Here is a 14,495-nt window from a genome sequence, read left to right on the forward strand (position 1 = left end):
AAATGCACTGTTTTATTACTGGAAAATCTAATAAGAATCCTTAGAATCATGACAAAAAAAAGGACAGAAAATTTGAGAGCCTAGGGTTCAACTTGTACTTTAACTTATAAGCAATTTCTGTAGACTAGATCAACTTTTACAAGTTAATCTTTCCCTAAACAAGCTCCACAGGGAGATCATATGACCTTTGAAAGAATTTACTAACCCTAGAGCATTTTTCAAAATATGATGATAGCAAATGATGATCAACTGAAGTCTTTATATTCAATGTACACTATGCAAAAATTGAACTATAACTTGAGGGTAGGGATGGGAAGGGGAAATGTGGAAGAACAACGAAAGGAATGACATTGATCAAGATTCATTGTATTCATAACCTGACTTATGGAATTGAAATCTGTTTGTACAACTACTTACAAAATCATATAGATAATTTTAGCTTTATTTTTTCTATTTACCACCTGTATATGCTTTTTTATCCTCTGAAGCAATCAAGTAGAAATGTTTTCTTTGTAAAACAGCCTTCTTACCCAGAGAAGAAATAACTTTTTTAAGAAGACAGAAATAACATTTGAAATTATTGTAAAAAATTGAAACGGTGTGATGTATGCACAAATACTATTTTAAAAGACTCATATTAATAAAGTTTCACAATGGTCTATGAATCTGAACATCATGAAAACTTCAGTCAAATGTTATCACTTCAATAGATTAATCTACAAGGACAGAATGTCTGCATATCCTTTACTGTAAAGTAAGGATACATTACCTCAACCCCCCCCCCCCAACGTCTTTGGTGAATTGGTCTGTTTCAGTCTATCTTATATCTATCCTAGCATGCTAATTACTTAGGTCATAAGAAAAAGAGAAAGAATTTACCAGGTCTGATGTGTGGTTTGTCAGGTATCCTCGGCCTCCCGGGAATAGTGTACAATCTGTGTGTTGCTAGAGTAGAAGAAACACTTTATACCTAATAACTAATATTTCAAAACCCACTGAATGCAGATTTATTATCCTAAAGGACCACTCACAACTGGTTCACCTGGCAAAGGAGATGACAGAATGTTAAGAAGTTTCCAGTTAAGTATAATAGACTTTATGCTAAAAGAATACAAAACAAGTAAAAATATTCATGAATGATGTGAACGATGCAGGTTGAGTGAGGTATCTCGTATGTAATGTATTAAAGACTAATCATCATTTAGTCCATGGTTTTCAAATATTAACTTTACCAGATAGTTGCATGATATGATAGTTCACTTATCTACCATTCATTCATCCATGTACCCGTCTACCCATTCACCCACTCAATCCCATATTTCAATGATGAGTCCCTGTGGAACACTATTTTGCAAAAAACAAGTAACTGTAAAGGCAAAAAAAAAAAAAAAAGAATGAAAATTTTGATAGGCAAAAAGAAGAACACCTCCCCCAAACAGGGTCAGTATCAAATTGTCTTTGCTCACACACTCTGGAATGGACAATATTCAGTACATTCATAATGTTAGAAGTAGGAGTGAGTGAAAATGATGCTTTCTTCCCCACCCATCAAGCAAAAGTGAGCACAGATAGACAGACTTACATGGCAACTCCTAACTCCTCTCCTGCTATCTAGAGCCTGCCCACAAAATGACTGAATAGATAAATGAGTGATCATTGTAAGCAGGTAAATTTGTGAGATGATACAGAAATTATTTTTAAAGTGTTATTCATTCTGGATTTAGTCCATCTACCACTGTGCTTGTCTACTACTCCCCCCATACTTCTTGCTGCCTCCTTATACCAACTTTCTTATTATGTTATATATATATATACACACACACATATATATGTCAGTCCATATATATATATATGTTTTGTATATATCATTAGTTAACACTAGGAAAATTTTCTTGGAAATTGTGTGTGTAGGTTCCATCATTTTGGTGATTTCTCACACATGCTAAGTGGGTCTTTATCTCATCATAAATCATCAATGCTTTACCTAACAAGCTAATAAACAGGCTACAATATCAATTCAAGACATAGGTAAGGGATGAAAGACAAAGAAGGAAGGAGGTGGAAGAAAGAAGAAGGGGAAGAAAGGATGAAGAAAGGGGAGATGTTAAAGGTTCTTTCCTAGTTATCAGATATGGAAATGAGGCATGTAAGAGTTAAGCATATTAGTTGTCAACATCCAACAGTTCATAATACATTCAGAAGCACAGCTCCAACTAAAGAACTGGTTGCCACTGTTCAACAGATAAAATGGTAACAATTCAGATTTGGCTCATGGTTTTCACCTTTAAAGTAAAAACAAACTAATGATTTGCTGGGACAAACAAACAACAACAAAAAACCTTCTAAGAACAAAAGTTGTGTCTTGACTAAAAGAAAACTAAGGAAAAATTATTCTCCAGAGATGGAGAGATAGTATTACCCTGAGTTGTCTTTGCCAGTTCAGTTGTTCGTGGAATCTTAGTTGTGAAGAGTTCTTGGGTGAATTGGTCTGTTTCTTCTGCGGGAAAACATAAATAAATATCTATTACTATGGATAATACCGAAAGTAAAACCAATAGTACAGAAAGTAAATGCTCCACAAAATAGGGTATATTACGTTTATAAATATGTCCTAGAGTGCTTGCTTCGCAGCACATATACTAAAATTGGAACGATACAGAGAAGATTAGCATGGCCCCTACTCAAGGATGATACACAAATTTGTGAAGTGTTCCATATTTTTTAGCACAGGATTAGACTAGTCACAGCAGAGGATCATAAGAGCCCAATAGCTATACCCTTATGAACATAAAAGATGTTGCTAAGTGAAATGAACTCCATGTTATGGAAACAACTGTGGAATCACTGTTGTAATTACTTTCAACATGCGATGTGAAACCGTAGCTTCTATTATTGATGATCCTCTTGTATCCCCTTCCTGTGGTTGTACCTGCACTATCTCTGTATCTTATCTGAGTACATTGGAAACTGTGTATATAGATATTAGAAGTAGGAGACTGAAAGGGAATACCCAAATCGAGAGACACAGGGTAAAAAAGACAATCGATTACAAAAGCAATACTTGCAAAACTGTTTAGTGTAAATCAACTGAACAACTCATGGGGGGGGGAGGGAAAGGGGGAGGAGGGGGGGAATGAGGGAGAAGGTAACAAACAGTACAAGAAATGTATCCAATGCCTAAAGTATGAAACTGTAACCGCTCTGTTTTATCAGTTTAACAATAAAAAATAAAAATAAAATAAAATAGGTTACTGTTCTGCATCCTCAAAAAAAATGTCCTAGAATCATAATTCAAGATTAATGATACTTTTTTTTTTCTTTTTTTTGGTGCTGGTCCTTGAACTTGAACTCTGGGCCTAGGCGCTGTCCCTGAGACTTTTTGCTCAGGGCAAGTGTTCTACCACTTGAGTTACAGCTCCACTTCTGGATTTGGGGGGGTGCTTAACTTGGAAATAAGAGTCTTATGGACTTTTGTGCTGCGGCTGGCTTCAAACCAAAACCCTCAGATCTCAGTCTCCTGAATAGCTAGGATTGCAGATGTGAGCCATCAGCACCTGGCTCAGTAGTACATTTGAATAATTTTGTTTATTATATTTTCTAACTTGTTTTAATAACCCTTGGGAGTATTTCCAAAAGCTTTTAGCTCAGGATCATGTTTTTGTGATGTGGTTCTCTTTGGATGTAGCTTGTGTGTGAAAGTCTTCCAAGTGAGTCTATTTGTCATCCTATTGCCTCCTTACTCCACAAATTCCACAAATTATGTAGATTGGCTGGAAAAGATATGCCACTAAATGAAACACAGTTCTGTAGGCAGCAGAGGGGTTGTGACAGAGGAGCCTTTTAAAAAGCACAAGGTCTACCTTGCTTTCTGGTTCATTTTCAGCCATAAACTCAGCGAACTCAGGCTTTCTATGTGGTAAACATGTTTTTAGTGAACTCATCCAAAGCATAACTAGCTCATACCAATTGACCTTTCTGACACATCCATCCTAGTTTCTGCATGGAACCTACATTCTGAGTAGATTAGTTTTCCCTAGGTACTCTGTAAGTAGTTGGTAAACTATATTTCCTAGTGAATAATGATGAAAAAAGGTCTGTAGCTTGTTAGTTCTTTTTTTTTTTTTCAAAAAAAATTTAATCGACAGAGGGCTGGGAATATGACCTAGTGGTAAAAGTGCTTGCCTCATATACATGAAGCCCTGGGTTCAATTCCCCAGCACCACATATATAGAAAATGGCCAGAAGTGGCACTGTGGCTCAAGTGGCAGAGTGCTAGCCTTGAGCAAAAAGAAGCCAGAGACAGTGCTCAGGCCCTGAGTCCAAGCTCCAGGACTGGCAAAAAAAAAAAAAAAAGTTAACATAAAAATTTCATCGACAGATATGGAACCCTTAGATACAGAGATGGCTATAAACAACTGACAGTTGAAATTTTGTTTGCATCTTAAAAACATCCTTGTTACATATGGAACATTGTCATATATGTCAGAAAGACAACAATGCAGAATGCAAAAGTTTCTAATAAAGTGGGTACTTTCGTATAATGGTCCTTCTAGTCTTAACAAATGCACATGAACATAATGTACTTATAAACTCTTTAAGAGAAATCCTGAAAAAGAATGTTCCTCATTGGATTGACATATAAAACAAAATTTACCTTGAATAGTTTGTAGTTCCTCTTGAAAAGGGCTTGGTGAAATGATAGGCATAAAGGGAATGCCTCGTGTCTCTAAAGGAGCTGCAAAAAAAAAAAAATAGCTAGATTATAAACTTTCCAGCACCAGATCATCATTTGAAAAAGAAATAGAGAAGAAAATTATGTGAGTGATGAAGAAGAAAGTTAAACGTGCACTGAACCTTCAAGAAAAAGACCATGGAGCATTAGAATACTGGTTCTCAATTGTATCTCTACCAGGACACACAATAAATGGCAACCTGTGCTTGACACAGCTCCGTGAGAATGCCTTGAGATAGGATGCGGGTTAAGTCCTAGTCCTGATCTATTGGTTACAACTGTCTCTTTGTCTCTCACCAAGGAGAGCACAAAGTGCAGCAAAACTATTGGGATATATATTTTTTTTTCTGAGTCTGTTCCAGGTTAATTTTACAAGTAAATTTCTGGCAGTATTTAGTCTGTGTTTTGACCAATATTTATTTCTTAGAGCACAGTGAGCTCATTATAGGCTAATGTGTTGTAACGTTACAGCTGAGAACCACTAAGCCAACAGGAATTGTTAACTAGATGGGCATTGAGTTAGATGGAATCATGATGATGAATGAGGTAGATGAGGGTGCACTTTGTAACTCAGTCTTCATGGTGGTGAAACCGTGGCTTTTCTGTTAGTGGAAGATCAATTAGAGAGAGGATGAAATGATGAAATGAATTGAGAAGAGTGATGTTTCAATCACAATCATTTGAGAAGGACCCGAACTCTTGATGGTTTCAAAAGAAACAATTAGAATTGGTCAATATGGGAGATCCATTACCTACTGTTGTCTTTGGTGGCTCAATTCTAAAGGTAACAGGTTGCAGAACTATGCCAAAAGCAAAGCAAAAAATATGTTTGTGAGAATTACTACCTGCGAAATGAAAATCATTTCTCTGTTTTCTAGATACATTTATTTACTCACTTAAACAGTATTTAAGAACCATAATAAATAAGAAATGAGCCTGCATACCAGACACCACTCCAGGAATTAATTTAATTAAAATTTAGAAATCTCATCCACTGTCATTTTGAGGATAATTTATGGGTAGGCATCCATTATTTCCCTTAAAAGTTCACTTACAGTTGTGGTGTTGGTATATTTATCTTTTGAAAGGAAATAAACAGTTCTCTCAGTTAGTAATGTATTTTACAATTTTAGCATAATATACTAGTCAATAATCATATTATATGCCAAGGCAAACTTTCATCCAGATTATAATAAAATTATAAAAGTCCAGATTATATGATTACATTTCTCCCATGAATTACATTTTATAGCTATGATATTTTCTGACCTCTTCCATACCATAGCCATTAAAATATACTTACCACAAGAATACTTTTATAGTATAATTTATAACAGGGAAAATAAAATTATTTATTTACCAGGTTCACTCTGAGAGGCTTCAGGGTCTGGTTTCTGAGGAAGGAACACATCTTTTGCAACTGAAAGAAAAAAGTGATAAGGCTGTCTAAATGTCACACCTAGAATGAACTAAATGTCACACTTGGAGTGAACTTAATCCAGACACACAATCTCAGAATGCATGAAAAGGCAAACTTATCTCCACAATAGTTTAAGATTGAAGATGAGAATATGATCTTTCATATGATCTTTCAAGATGGAAAACTGTCACTGCGTAGAGAAGGTCTGTGACAGTGAGTAGACAGACACAAAGTTGGTCATAGTTCATTTATCAAGCCTCGAGGAGTGTCATTTTTTTTTTTTTCCAGTCCTGGGCTTTGGACTCAGGGCCTGAGCACTGTCCCTGGCTTCTTTTTGCTCAAGGCTAGCACTCTGCCACTTGAGTCACAGCACCACTTCTGGCCATTTTCTGTATATGTGGTGCTGGGGAATTGAACCCAGGGCTTCATGTATATGAGGCAAGCGCTCTTGCCACTAGGCTATATCCCCAGTCCCTCAAGCCTCCTTGAATGGAGAAAAAGAAGAAAGGTCTAATATAATTAAATATAGGAGATAGGTTTTTCTCAGGTGGCTTTTAAAAACTAAAGTCAGTTTTTGCTTCAAGTGGTTAGCTACCATTTTGATGCTCATGCTAAAATTCTACTGATCACAATAAAAATATATATTACCTGAGTTAATGTGCATAAAAGCCTTACAAACTGAAGAAAACACCAGCAAGAAAGGAAAGCATCTTGACTAAGTAAGAGGAGGACAGTTTTATTCCAAATGGCACTCACAGTTTTTATAGAAAAAATATAAAGCAAAAGGAATGGCCAGTCATCACAAGTTACCACATGTAAAGTTTATGCTGGCATTTGTCACAGAGTAGATGCTATATGACAGCTGTTACCTTTTGTGTCTATAGTGATGTAGTTTTCACTGTATCAGAGATCATGGATGCTTGGCATATAAGAATATGCCAAGACAAAATGAGACAAAAATGCTAAACAATAGATTTGCTTATATTCAGTCCCTGATACTTAGAATTTTTTAATGTTGTGTTCTATTGCTACACATAAAATAAATTAGAAACTTGATAACATTCTTTCTTTGGCAGTCCTGAGGCTTGAACTCTGGGTGCTGGCTCTGAGCTTCTTTGCTCAAGGCTAGCACTATATTACCTGAGCTACAGCTCCACTTCCAGCTTCTCTGGTAGTTAACTGGAGATAAAAGTCTCACAGACTGTCCTGCCCAGGCTGGCTTTGAACCATGATCTTTAGATCTCAGCCTCTTAAATAGCTAGGATTATAGGCATGAACTATCTGTACCAGCAATAACATTATTGCTTATTGGGAAAAGCAGCAGGATAATTGCCTATTGTTCTCACCAGGTCTTTTTGCCCAATTCACATCATAAGAGCAGTTTAAAGTGTCTTTTTGACTCATTTTTCCTACAAGGACATCCTCTTCAGGCCTACTCGCTCACTGAAAAGGTTTCCTACTATACTGAGTACATCAAAATGGTTACCCTTTTTGGCAGGCAATATAATTTTCTTGCATCTTATGCAATGATAGAAAAAAATAGTAATCATATAGAATTCTGCCTCAGAAGGATGGTGAAGAAAACTTCTCGATCATGAGCTACCCAATCATCTCTTTGCCATTAGTGTAGGAAAAGATTACATAAAATGAACATTCTCTTTTTATTGTTTTGGGGATAATATAACTTTCATGCCATAACTGTTTAAGTGTAGGCCACCAAGTACCTAACTTACAGCTAAATTATAATTGTGGAATTTGGAATTGGATAGAAATTACTCTGCTATAATTTTTATGAGCTAAATACATCTAGGGAAGTTTGAAAATGTAATTTTTTAAAGTTTTTATTATCAAATTGAATTACAGAGAGGTTACAGTTTCATACATTAGGCATTGGATACATTTCTTGTACTGTTTGTTACCTCCTCCCTCATTCCTCCCTTCCCCCACCCCCCTCCCCTTTTGGCTCCCCCCCCCCCATGAATTGATCAGTTCATTTACACCAAGCAGTTTTGCAAGTATTGCTTTTGTAGTTGTTTGTCTTTTTTATCCTGTGTCTCTCGATTTTGGTATTCCCTTTCAATTTCCTAGTTCTAATACCAGTATACACAGTTTCCAATATACTCAGATAAGATACAGAGATAGTGTAGGTACAACCACAGGAAGGTGATACAAGAGGATCATCAATAATAGAAGCTACAGTTACACATTGCACTTTGAAAGTAGTCACAACAGTGATATAACAGTGCTTTCCATAACATGGAGTTCATTTCACTTAGCATCATCTTTCGTGTTCATAAGGGTATAGCTATTGGGCTCTTGTGATCCTCTGCTGTGACTTGCCTAAACCTGTGCTAATTATTCCCTATAAGGAAGTCCATAGAGTCCATGTTTCTTTGGGTCTGGCTCACTTCACTTAGTATAATTTTTTCCAAGTCCTTCCATTTCCTTACAAATGGGGCAATGTCATTCTTTCTGATAGAGGCATAAAATTCCATTGTGTATATGTACCACATTTTCCTGATCCATTCGTCTACTGAGGGGCATCTGGGTTAAACATAGAACTCCCCTATGACCCAGCAGCCCCACTTTTGGGTATCTGTCCAAAAGACCACAAACAAAATCACACTAAAGCCACCAGCACAACAATGTTCATCACAGCACAATTTGTCATAGCTAGAATCTGGACTGTAATTTTTTTTTTCTTCTTTTTTTTTTTTTCACGGTTTCCAATATACTCAGATAAGATTACAGAGATAGTGTAGGTACAAACATAGTTAGGTGATACAAAACATCATCAATAATAGAAACTACACCTACACATAGGACGTTGAAAGTAGTTACAACTGTGATATATCACTTGTTTCCATAACATGGAGTTCATTTCACTTAGCATCATCTTATGTGTTTCTAAGGGTATAGCTATTGGGCCTTGTGATGCTCTGCTATGGCTTGCCTAAACCTGTACTAATTATTCCCAATAAGGGAGGCCATTTTTTAAAGTTAGGAAACTTCAAGATGATCAGTGATTCAGAGAGTTGAAAAGCCATAGTACTGAACATATCACCTATCCTGTGTAGTGTTTTGAGGGAGCCAAGTGGTAAAATTATGAGTAATTTCCAATTGTAAATCAAACTAAATGTTTACTTAAAAAGTTGAAGGAGAGGAGACTTTGCTTTATCTCTGCAAAGGCCATGAATAAACAAAGAAGTCTGTAATTTATAAATGCTCTAATTAATTATAGCACTAGACTATACAAACAAGAGCTTGGATTAAGAAAGAAAAGTTGACTGAAGGTATGTTGCTAACTTAATCCTCAGCAAATACATTACTTGCTACTATTGGTGCTTATGGAGGACTTTAGACCAGAGTAATGTAGAGAACAGATGCTAAAATTGGCACCTTTCTTTTTAGCCAGGAAGTGGTGATTTAATAAACTGCCACAGCAGACCTCCTACTGCAGGTGAAAGGGTGGAAAGGAGAGAAACAGAAATATTTACAAAAACAAATAGGACTCATTCTACTTGAGCCACAGCAGCTCTAAGAAATAAATGCCTTCACTGCCATGCCTCACTGCAACCCAGTAGAGCAATGGAATGCATGTGACTTAAACAGGAACTAAAGCATTTACCAGGTGTGGTGTATGACACTTCCGGACTGGATGGCAGTTTTGGTTTTGAAGTAGCTCTCTGGGGCCCTTTAGGAACTGAAAGAGAGAACTCAGATCATGAGTCATTTGATTTTGGTATCTCTTGGTCATGCTTAACACAGAAGTCATGACAATGCATGAACTTGAACGCTGATAAAAATACTATAATGGGGTTCAAAAGAGGTTCTGATTAAAGGCTCTACAAACAGATCGGTTAGAAATCTGATGAAAATTATCTCATTCTAGGAAAGTGAAGTATAAAACATCTCCATATTTGATAAAGCATAGGAATATGATGAAAAAATTTCTCAAAGTTTTCATTTCAGATGAGACAGCCTTCAAATTAATGCAAGAGTGATTTTTTCCCCCCTTGGATATGTTTACTTCTCCTTAAACTCATTTTTGTGTCTTTGATGGAAAGCAAAGTGGATAAAGTTGGCAATCAGAGCAGAATCCTCTCAAGCATAAAAAGTTTAAAATCATCTCATACAACAGTAGAAAGCTACATAGACAATGCACAGGGATGCTGTACATAAGATGAGAAAAAAATTTTATTGTTAGATGTTTCTAATGAATCTTCTTTTAAAGAGAAAAATATTGGTAAATGAAATTTCTCAGTTGGGTGTTGGTGGCTCATGTCCAGCTACTCAGAAAATTGAGATCTGAGGATCACAATTTAAAGCCAGCCCTTGAAGGAACGTTTATGAGATGTATCTCCAATTAATCACACAAAAACCAGAAGCAGAGCCCTGGTTCAAATGTTAGAATACTGACTTTGAGCAAAAAAAATGTTGAGACAGCATCCAGGCCCCTGAGTTAAAGCCCGAGGACCAGCACACACACACACACACACACACACACACACACACACACACACACACACACAAAAAAAAAAAACTCTCTCTTATTAGTAGATAATAGAAACCATACCTTTAGCTATAGCTTTTTGATGCCTAAGTAGAAATTCAACATTGCTAATTTTGTTAATTTTGTTATTGCTAAACAAGTTCCTTTCCCAGCTCATTGTGTTAGTGAAGGCTTGATTCTTGGTGGCACATCAGCTATTCTTTGCAAGAACAAGTGCTAGTGACCATTTCAGTTAGGTTATTGGAAGGTGCAAAGCACATTCAGGGATAGTGAAAGAGCAGAGGATAGTCTCAAACTAGAAGAGAAAGAGGGAGTAGGCAGGTTACTTTAAGAAGTGCCCTTCTTAACCATCCCCCTCTTAAATGATATAATGTTAGCAGCGTTCTTGTGGAATCAGTTTTCTCCCACTGATAAACTTTTTGAACAGGCCTAAAAATAAACCTAAGTTTTTGGGGATTACCAAAAGTGACTTGTTTTATAAGGGTTAAAAATACCCCCTGCAATACAATTCAACGGAATAATTGCATCAACCTCAAACTTTTTAGATTAAAACATCAAATACTTATTTACCTGATTGTGTTTGTGGAACTCTTGGGCGCGGTGGTGTTTTGGGCTTGGGAGGCACATGGGGTGTCTGCCTGGGAGCTAAAAGAAAGACATGGGTTTGGGGCTTTGGAGCCCATGGAATTACAGTACCTAGTTTGTGAAAGGTCAAAGATGTTTGTTGAGAAACTGAAGCCCAATATATGCAGCAACTTCTATTAAAGCTCCAATGATCTTATGAAGTAGAGGGAGACAATTTGTTTATACAGAAAACAAAATAAAATGCATGTTAAACAACATCCAAGATATTCAGCTGGAATATTGGAGGAACTATCAGAATTTCAGAAATATCTACTTCAAATTCCCTTTAAGTAGGCTGAAAACAAGTTTCCTAATAACCAGAATTCATTCATATGACAAGTTCATACTATTTCATCTGAATACTCAGGTACTATTTTGAATATGTACATTTTTTCCTAAATAGAAAACAAAACCAAAGTTATATCATTAAATGAAAACATTAAATGTGTCTTACTAGCAAGTCCTAATGGAAAGAAATAATCTTATTGCACAAAACTCATTTATTGTTCATATTGGGGAAGAAAAATTGTATATCAAAGATACTTTCCTGTGAAGAGTTATTCTTTTGATGAGCTAGCTCATAAAAAATTCCAGAACATTCTTTGTGAAAGCCAATCATTTCTATACCAAGAGAATAAAAACCATACCCTGGTAAAGGAAAGGAATGATCATATGCAAAGTTTCAGTTTGCAGGAACATCTCATTGGGCTGAGCTGAAATTTGCTTGGGATAAAGAAAGATGAGAAGGAAGAAAATGGTACCCAAATTATGCAGTTCCAGACACCTTAATGAAAGCTCACTGAAAATGTTATTAGAAAATGGAACGTTGATAAGAACAAAGCATGTCCAATGTCATTAGTTTCAGACACCTTAAGGAAGAAAAAGTAAGAGCTGTTAGATCTAAGTTTCTGAGTGAAATGTGTAGTGGTTTTTTTCTGCACCTAAATAAAATATGTATTGAATACAGTGGTTAAAGTGGACATTTCTTGCCTATAGAGGGATAAATAGCAACACATGTGAGAGGTTATTTTGTTTACTAGTTACAGTATACAGACAGGCTTTTCATTAAAAATTACATGGTTTTTTAAGAAGCTTTTCATCCTAAAATTCCATCATTTGAGTTTCTTACTGTGATTGTCTAATTCTCAACCCTCTTACTTGCTAAGGTTTCCAAATGATATTCTGGATGCTTATCTAAAAGTCAGACCATGTGAAATAAAGAAATATAACAAGGCAATTGGACAAAAAAAATGGACCCATTTTTGTTGAAAGGCTAAGTACAGTGGCTAAAACTAGGTCTAGGAAGGCTGAGGGAGGAGGATCAAGAGTTCAAGGCCAGCCTAGAGCTATATACCAAGACTCTATTTCAAAAGCAAATAAAGCATCACTGGTAGTAGTCTGTTTACAATTAAATAGTTCAATGATATAAATGATTTGGGTTAATGGGACAAGGGAAAGTTAGGGATGATTAATATTTTATTCAATTTATGTAGGCAGTGTAGAATTTTGGAAAAAATAACCATAGAGTTTATAGGTAGCACTTACTAGATTGTTTCAGCGCATAATGAATAGTAAAATTAATATCTCCCAATTCCCTTAGAAACATGAACACATAAAAATAATTTAATGGCCATCAAAATAGAAATTTGGGCTTCATTTTGATCAACTTCTATGTTGTGGAAACTGTGGACCTTGAGAAGATTATTCTTCATCAGAAGAGGCACATTTAGTTATCTACATGGTGATTTTGTTTCAATCCTTTCAAATGATATCAAATAGATCTCTATAACAACTAAAGTTAATGATTTGATTTCAGTTTTTCTTCCATGTATGAGGTGACAGAAGGAAGGTGAGTGAATGATGGCAAGGTGACTGGTCCATTACATACATTGTGTGATTATACAGTGAAACCTGTTTCTGGAGGCTTCTAGAACTCTTAACCACAAATTGAATACCTTAAAATACTTTTTTACATGAAACTATAAAACTAGCTAGATGATTCAGTAGTTAAAATTAGAGTATATTCAAACATAATATGTACATATACACACACATATATAGACAAATGTGTGCGTGTGTGTGTGTGTGTGTGTGTGTGTGTGTGTGTGTGTATTAAATAGAAATGTCCCTAAGTGGTCTGGGAATATGGCTTAGTGGAAGAATGCTTGCCTTGGATGCATGAAGCCCTGGGTTCTAGTCCTCAGCACCATATAAACAGAAACTGTCGGAAGTGGTGCTGTGGCTCAAGTGATAGAGTGCTAGCCTTAAACAAAAAGAAGCCAGAGACAGTGCTCAGACCCTGAGTCCAAGCCCCAGGACTAGCAAAAAAAAAAAAAAGTCCCTAAGAAACATTTCTGTTTTTCCTTTTCTCTCCTTTTCCTTCCATCTCCTTTTGTCTTTTCCCAGATCTCAGGATCTTGTACTTGTTCTACTAGGGCTTCATCTAAAGGGCTTCATCTCAGCCCTTTTTTATTTCCTTATTTTTAAAAGTAGGGTCTTGGTTTTCTTTATCTGAGCTAGCCTGTACTGTGATCTTCCTATTCACACTTCCCCCACGGCTGGGATACAGATGCATACCACTACACTCACCTTTTTTTTTTTCCTTTTTTTTAACTGGATGAGGTGGACTTGTGTACTTTTTGCTCAGGCTAGCCTCTAGTCATACTACTCCTGATCTCACTTTCCAAAGTAACTAGGTTGTCAAGTGTGAGCTACTACATCCAACCGCATGCCTTGTTTTTTTGTTTTAACAAAACACTTCCAGAGTAGCTGAGAAGTGCTTTTCAGCACTACACTAAAGAGCATACACAACAATACCATTTGAGAGATTATTGAGGACAGATGGTGGTGCATCAGAGAGACAGACTGACCACTCAAAGATGGAGGGCGGTGAATGAAATCAGGGCTACAGTTGTCCAGAAGAGATCATATTGTTACTCTGCAAGTACTCACCTCATGAATGAAATACAGAATAGTATATTTACCAGGTTTGGTCTGAGGCCCCTCTGGACTGGGTAGGATTATAGTATGGGAAGGCAGAGGTGATGGTTCTATGGTAATTGAAGGAAAGTATGTGGGGTTACTATAGTGCTGGCACACTCTGATTACAAATAATAGACAAGATCATTGTTCTCAGCAAAACAGCATTCCTACATCTTTGCAATCACTTTTTTTTTTAAATCCTAAGATCCCAGATTTGAAAATAA

At 36.3% G+C, this 14,495-nt stretch overlaps 1 protein-coding gene and 1 non-coding gene across 7 annotated transcripts in view; one reads left to right on the top strand and one right to left on the bottom strand.

Annotated features, from left to right (window-relative positions):
- Positions 1–14,495, bottom strand: part of LOC125351633 (ABI family member 3 binding protein) — a 192,447-nt gene that overhangs the window by 33,754 nt on the left and 144,198 nt on the right. For 5 of the 6 annotated variants that reach the window (XM_048346517.1, XM_048346514.1, XM_048346515.1 and 2 more), the window contains 8 exons: positions 14,274–14,339; positions 11,236–11,310; positions 9,781–9,855; positions 6,093–6,152; positions 5,485–5,532; positions 4,655–4,735; positions 2,420–2,497; positions 880–945 (listed from right to left, as the gene is read on the bottom strand). In XM_048346517.1, coding sequence (XP_048202474.1) covers positions 880–945; positions 2,420–2,497; positions 4,655–4,735; positions 5,485–5,532; positions 6,093–6,152; positions 9,781–9,855; positions 11,236–11,310; positions 14,274–14,339 — 549 coding nt within the window. The remainder of the gene's footprint in view (positions 1–879; positions 946–2,419; positions 2,498–4,654; positions 4,736–5,484; positions 5,533–6,092; positions 6,153–9,780; positions 9,856–11,235; positions 11,311–14,273; positions 14,340–14,495) is intronic. The other variant, XM_048346513.1, reaches the window with a different exon arrangement.
- LOC125352131 lies at positions 2,617–2,722 on the top strand. The gene has a single exon (XR_007211125.1). It is a non-coding gene; the product is annotated as a U6 spliceosomal RNA (small nuclear RNA).

Source organism: Perognathus longimembris, chromosome 5, assembly GCF_023159225.1.
Source record: "Perognathus longimembris pacificus isolate PPM17 chromosome 5, ASM2315922v1, whole genome shotgun sequence".
Classification (NCBI taxonomy): domain Eukaryota; kingdom Metazoa; phylum Chordata; class Mammalia; order Rodentia; family Heteromyidae; genus Perognathus; species Perognathus longimembris.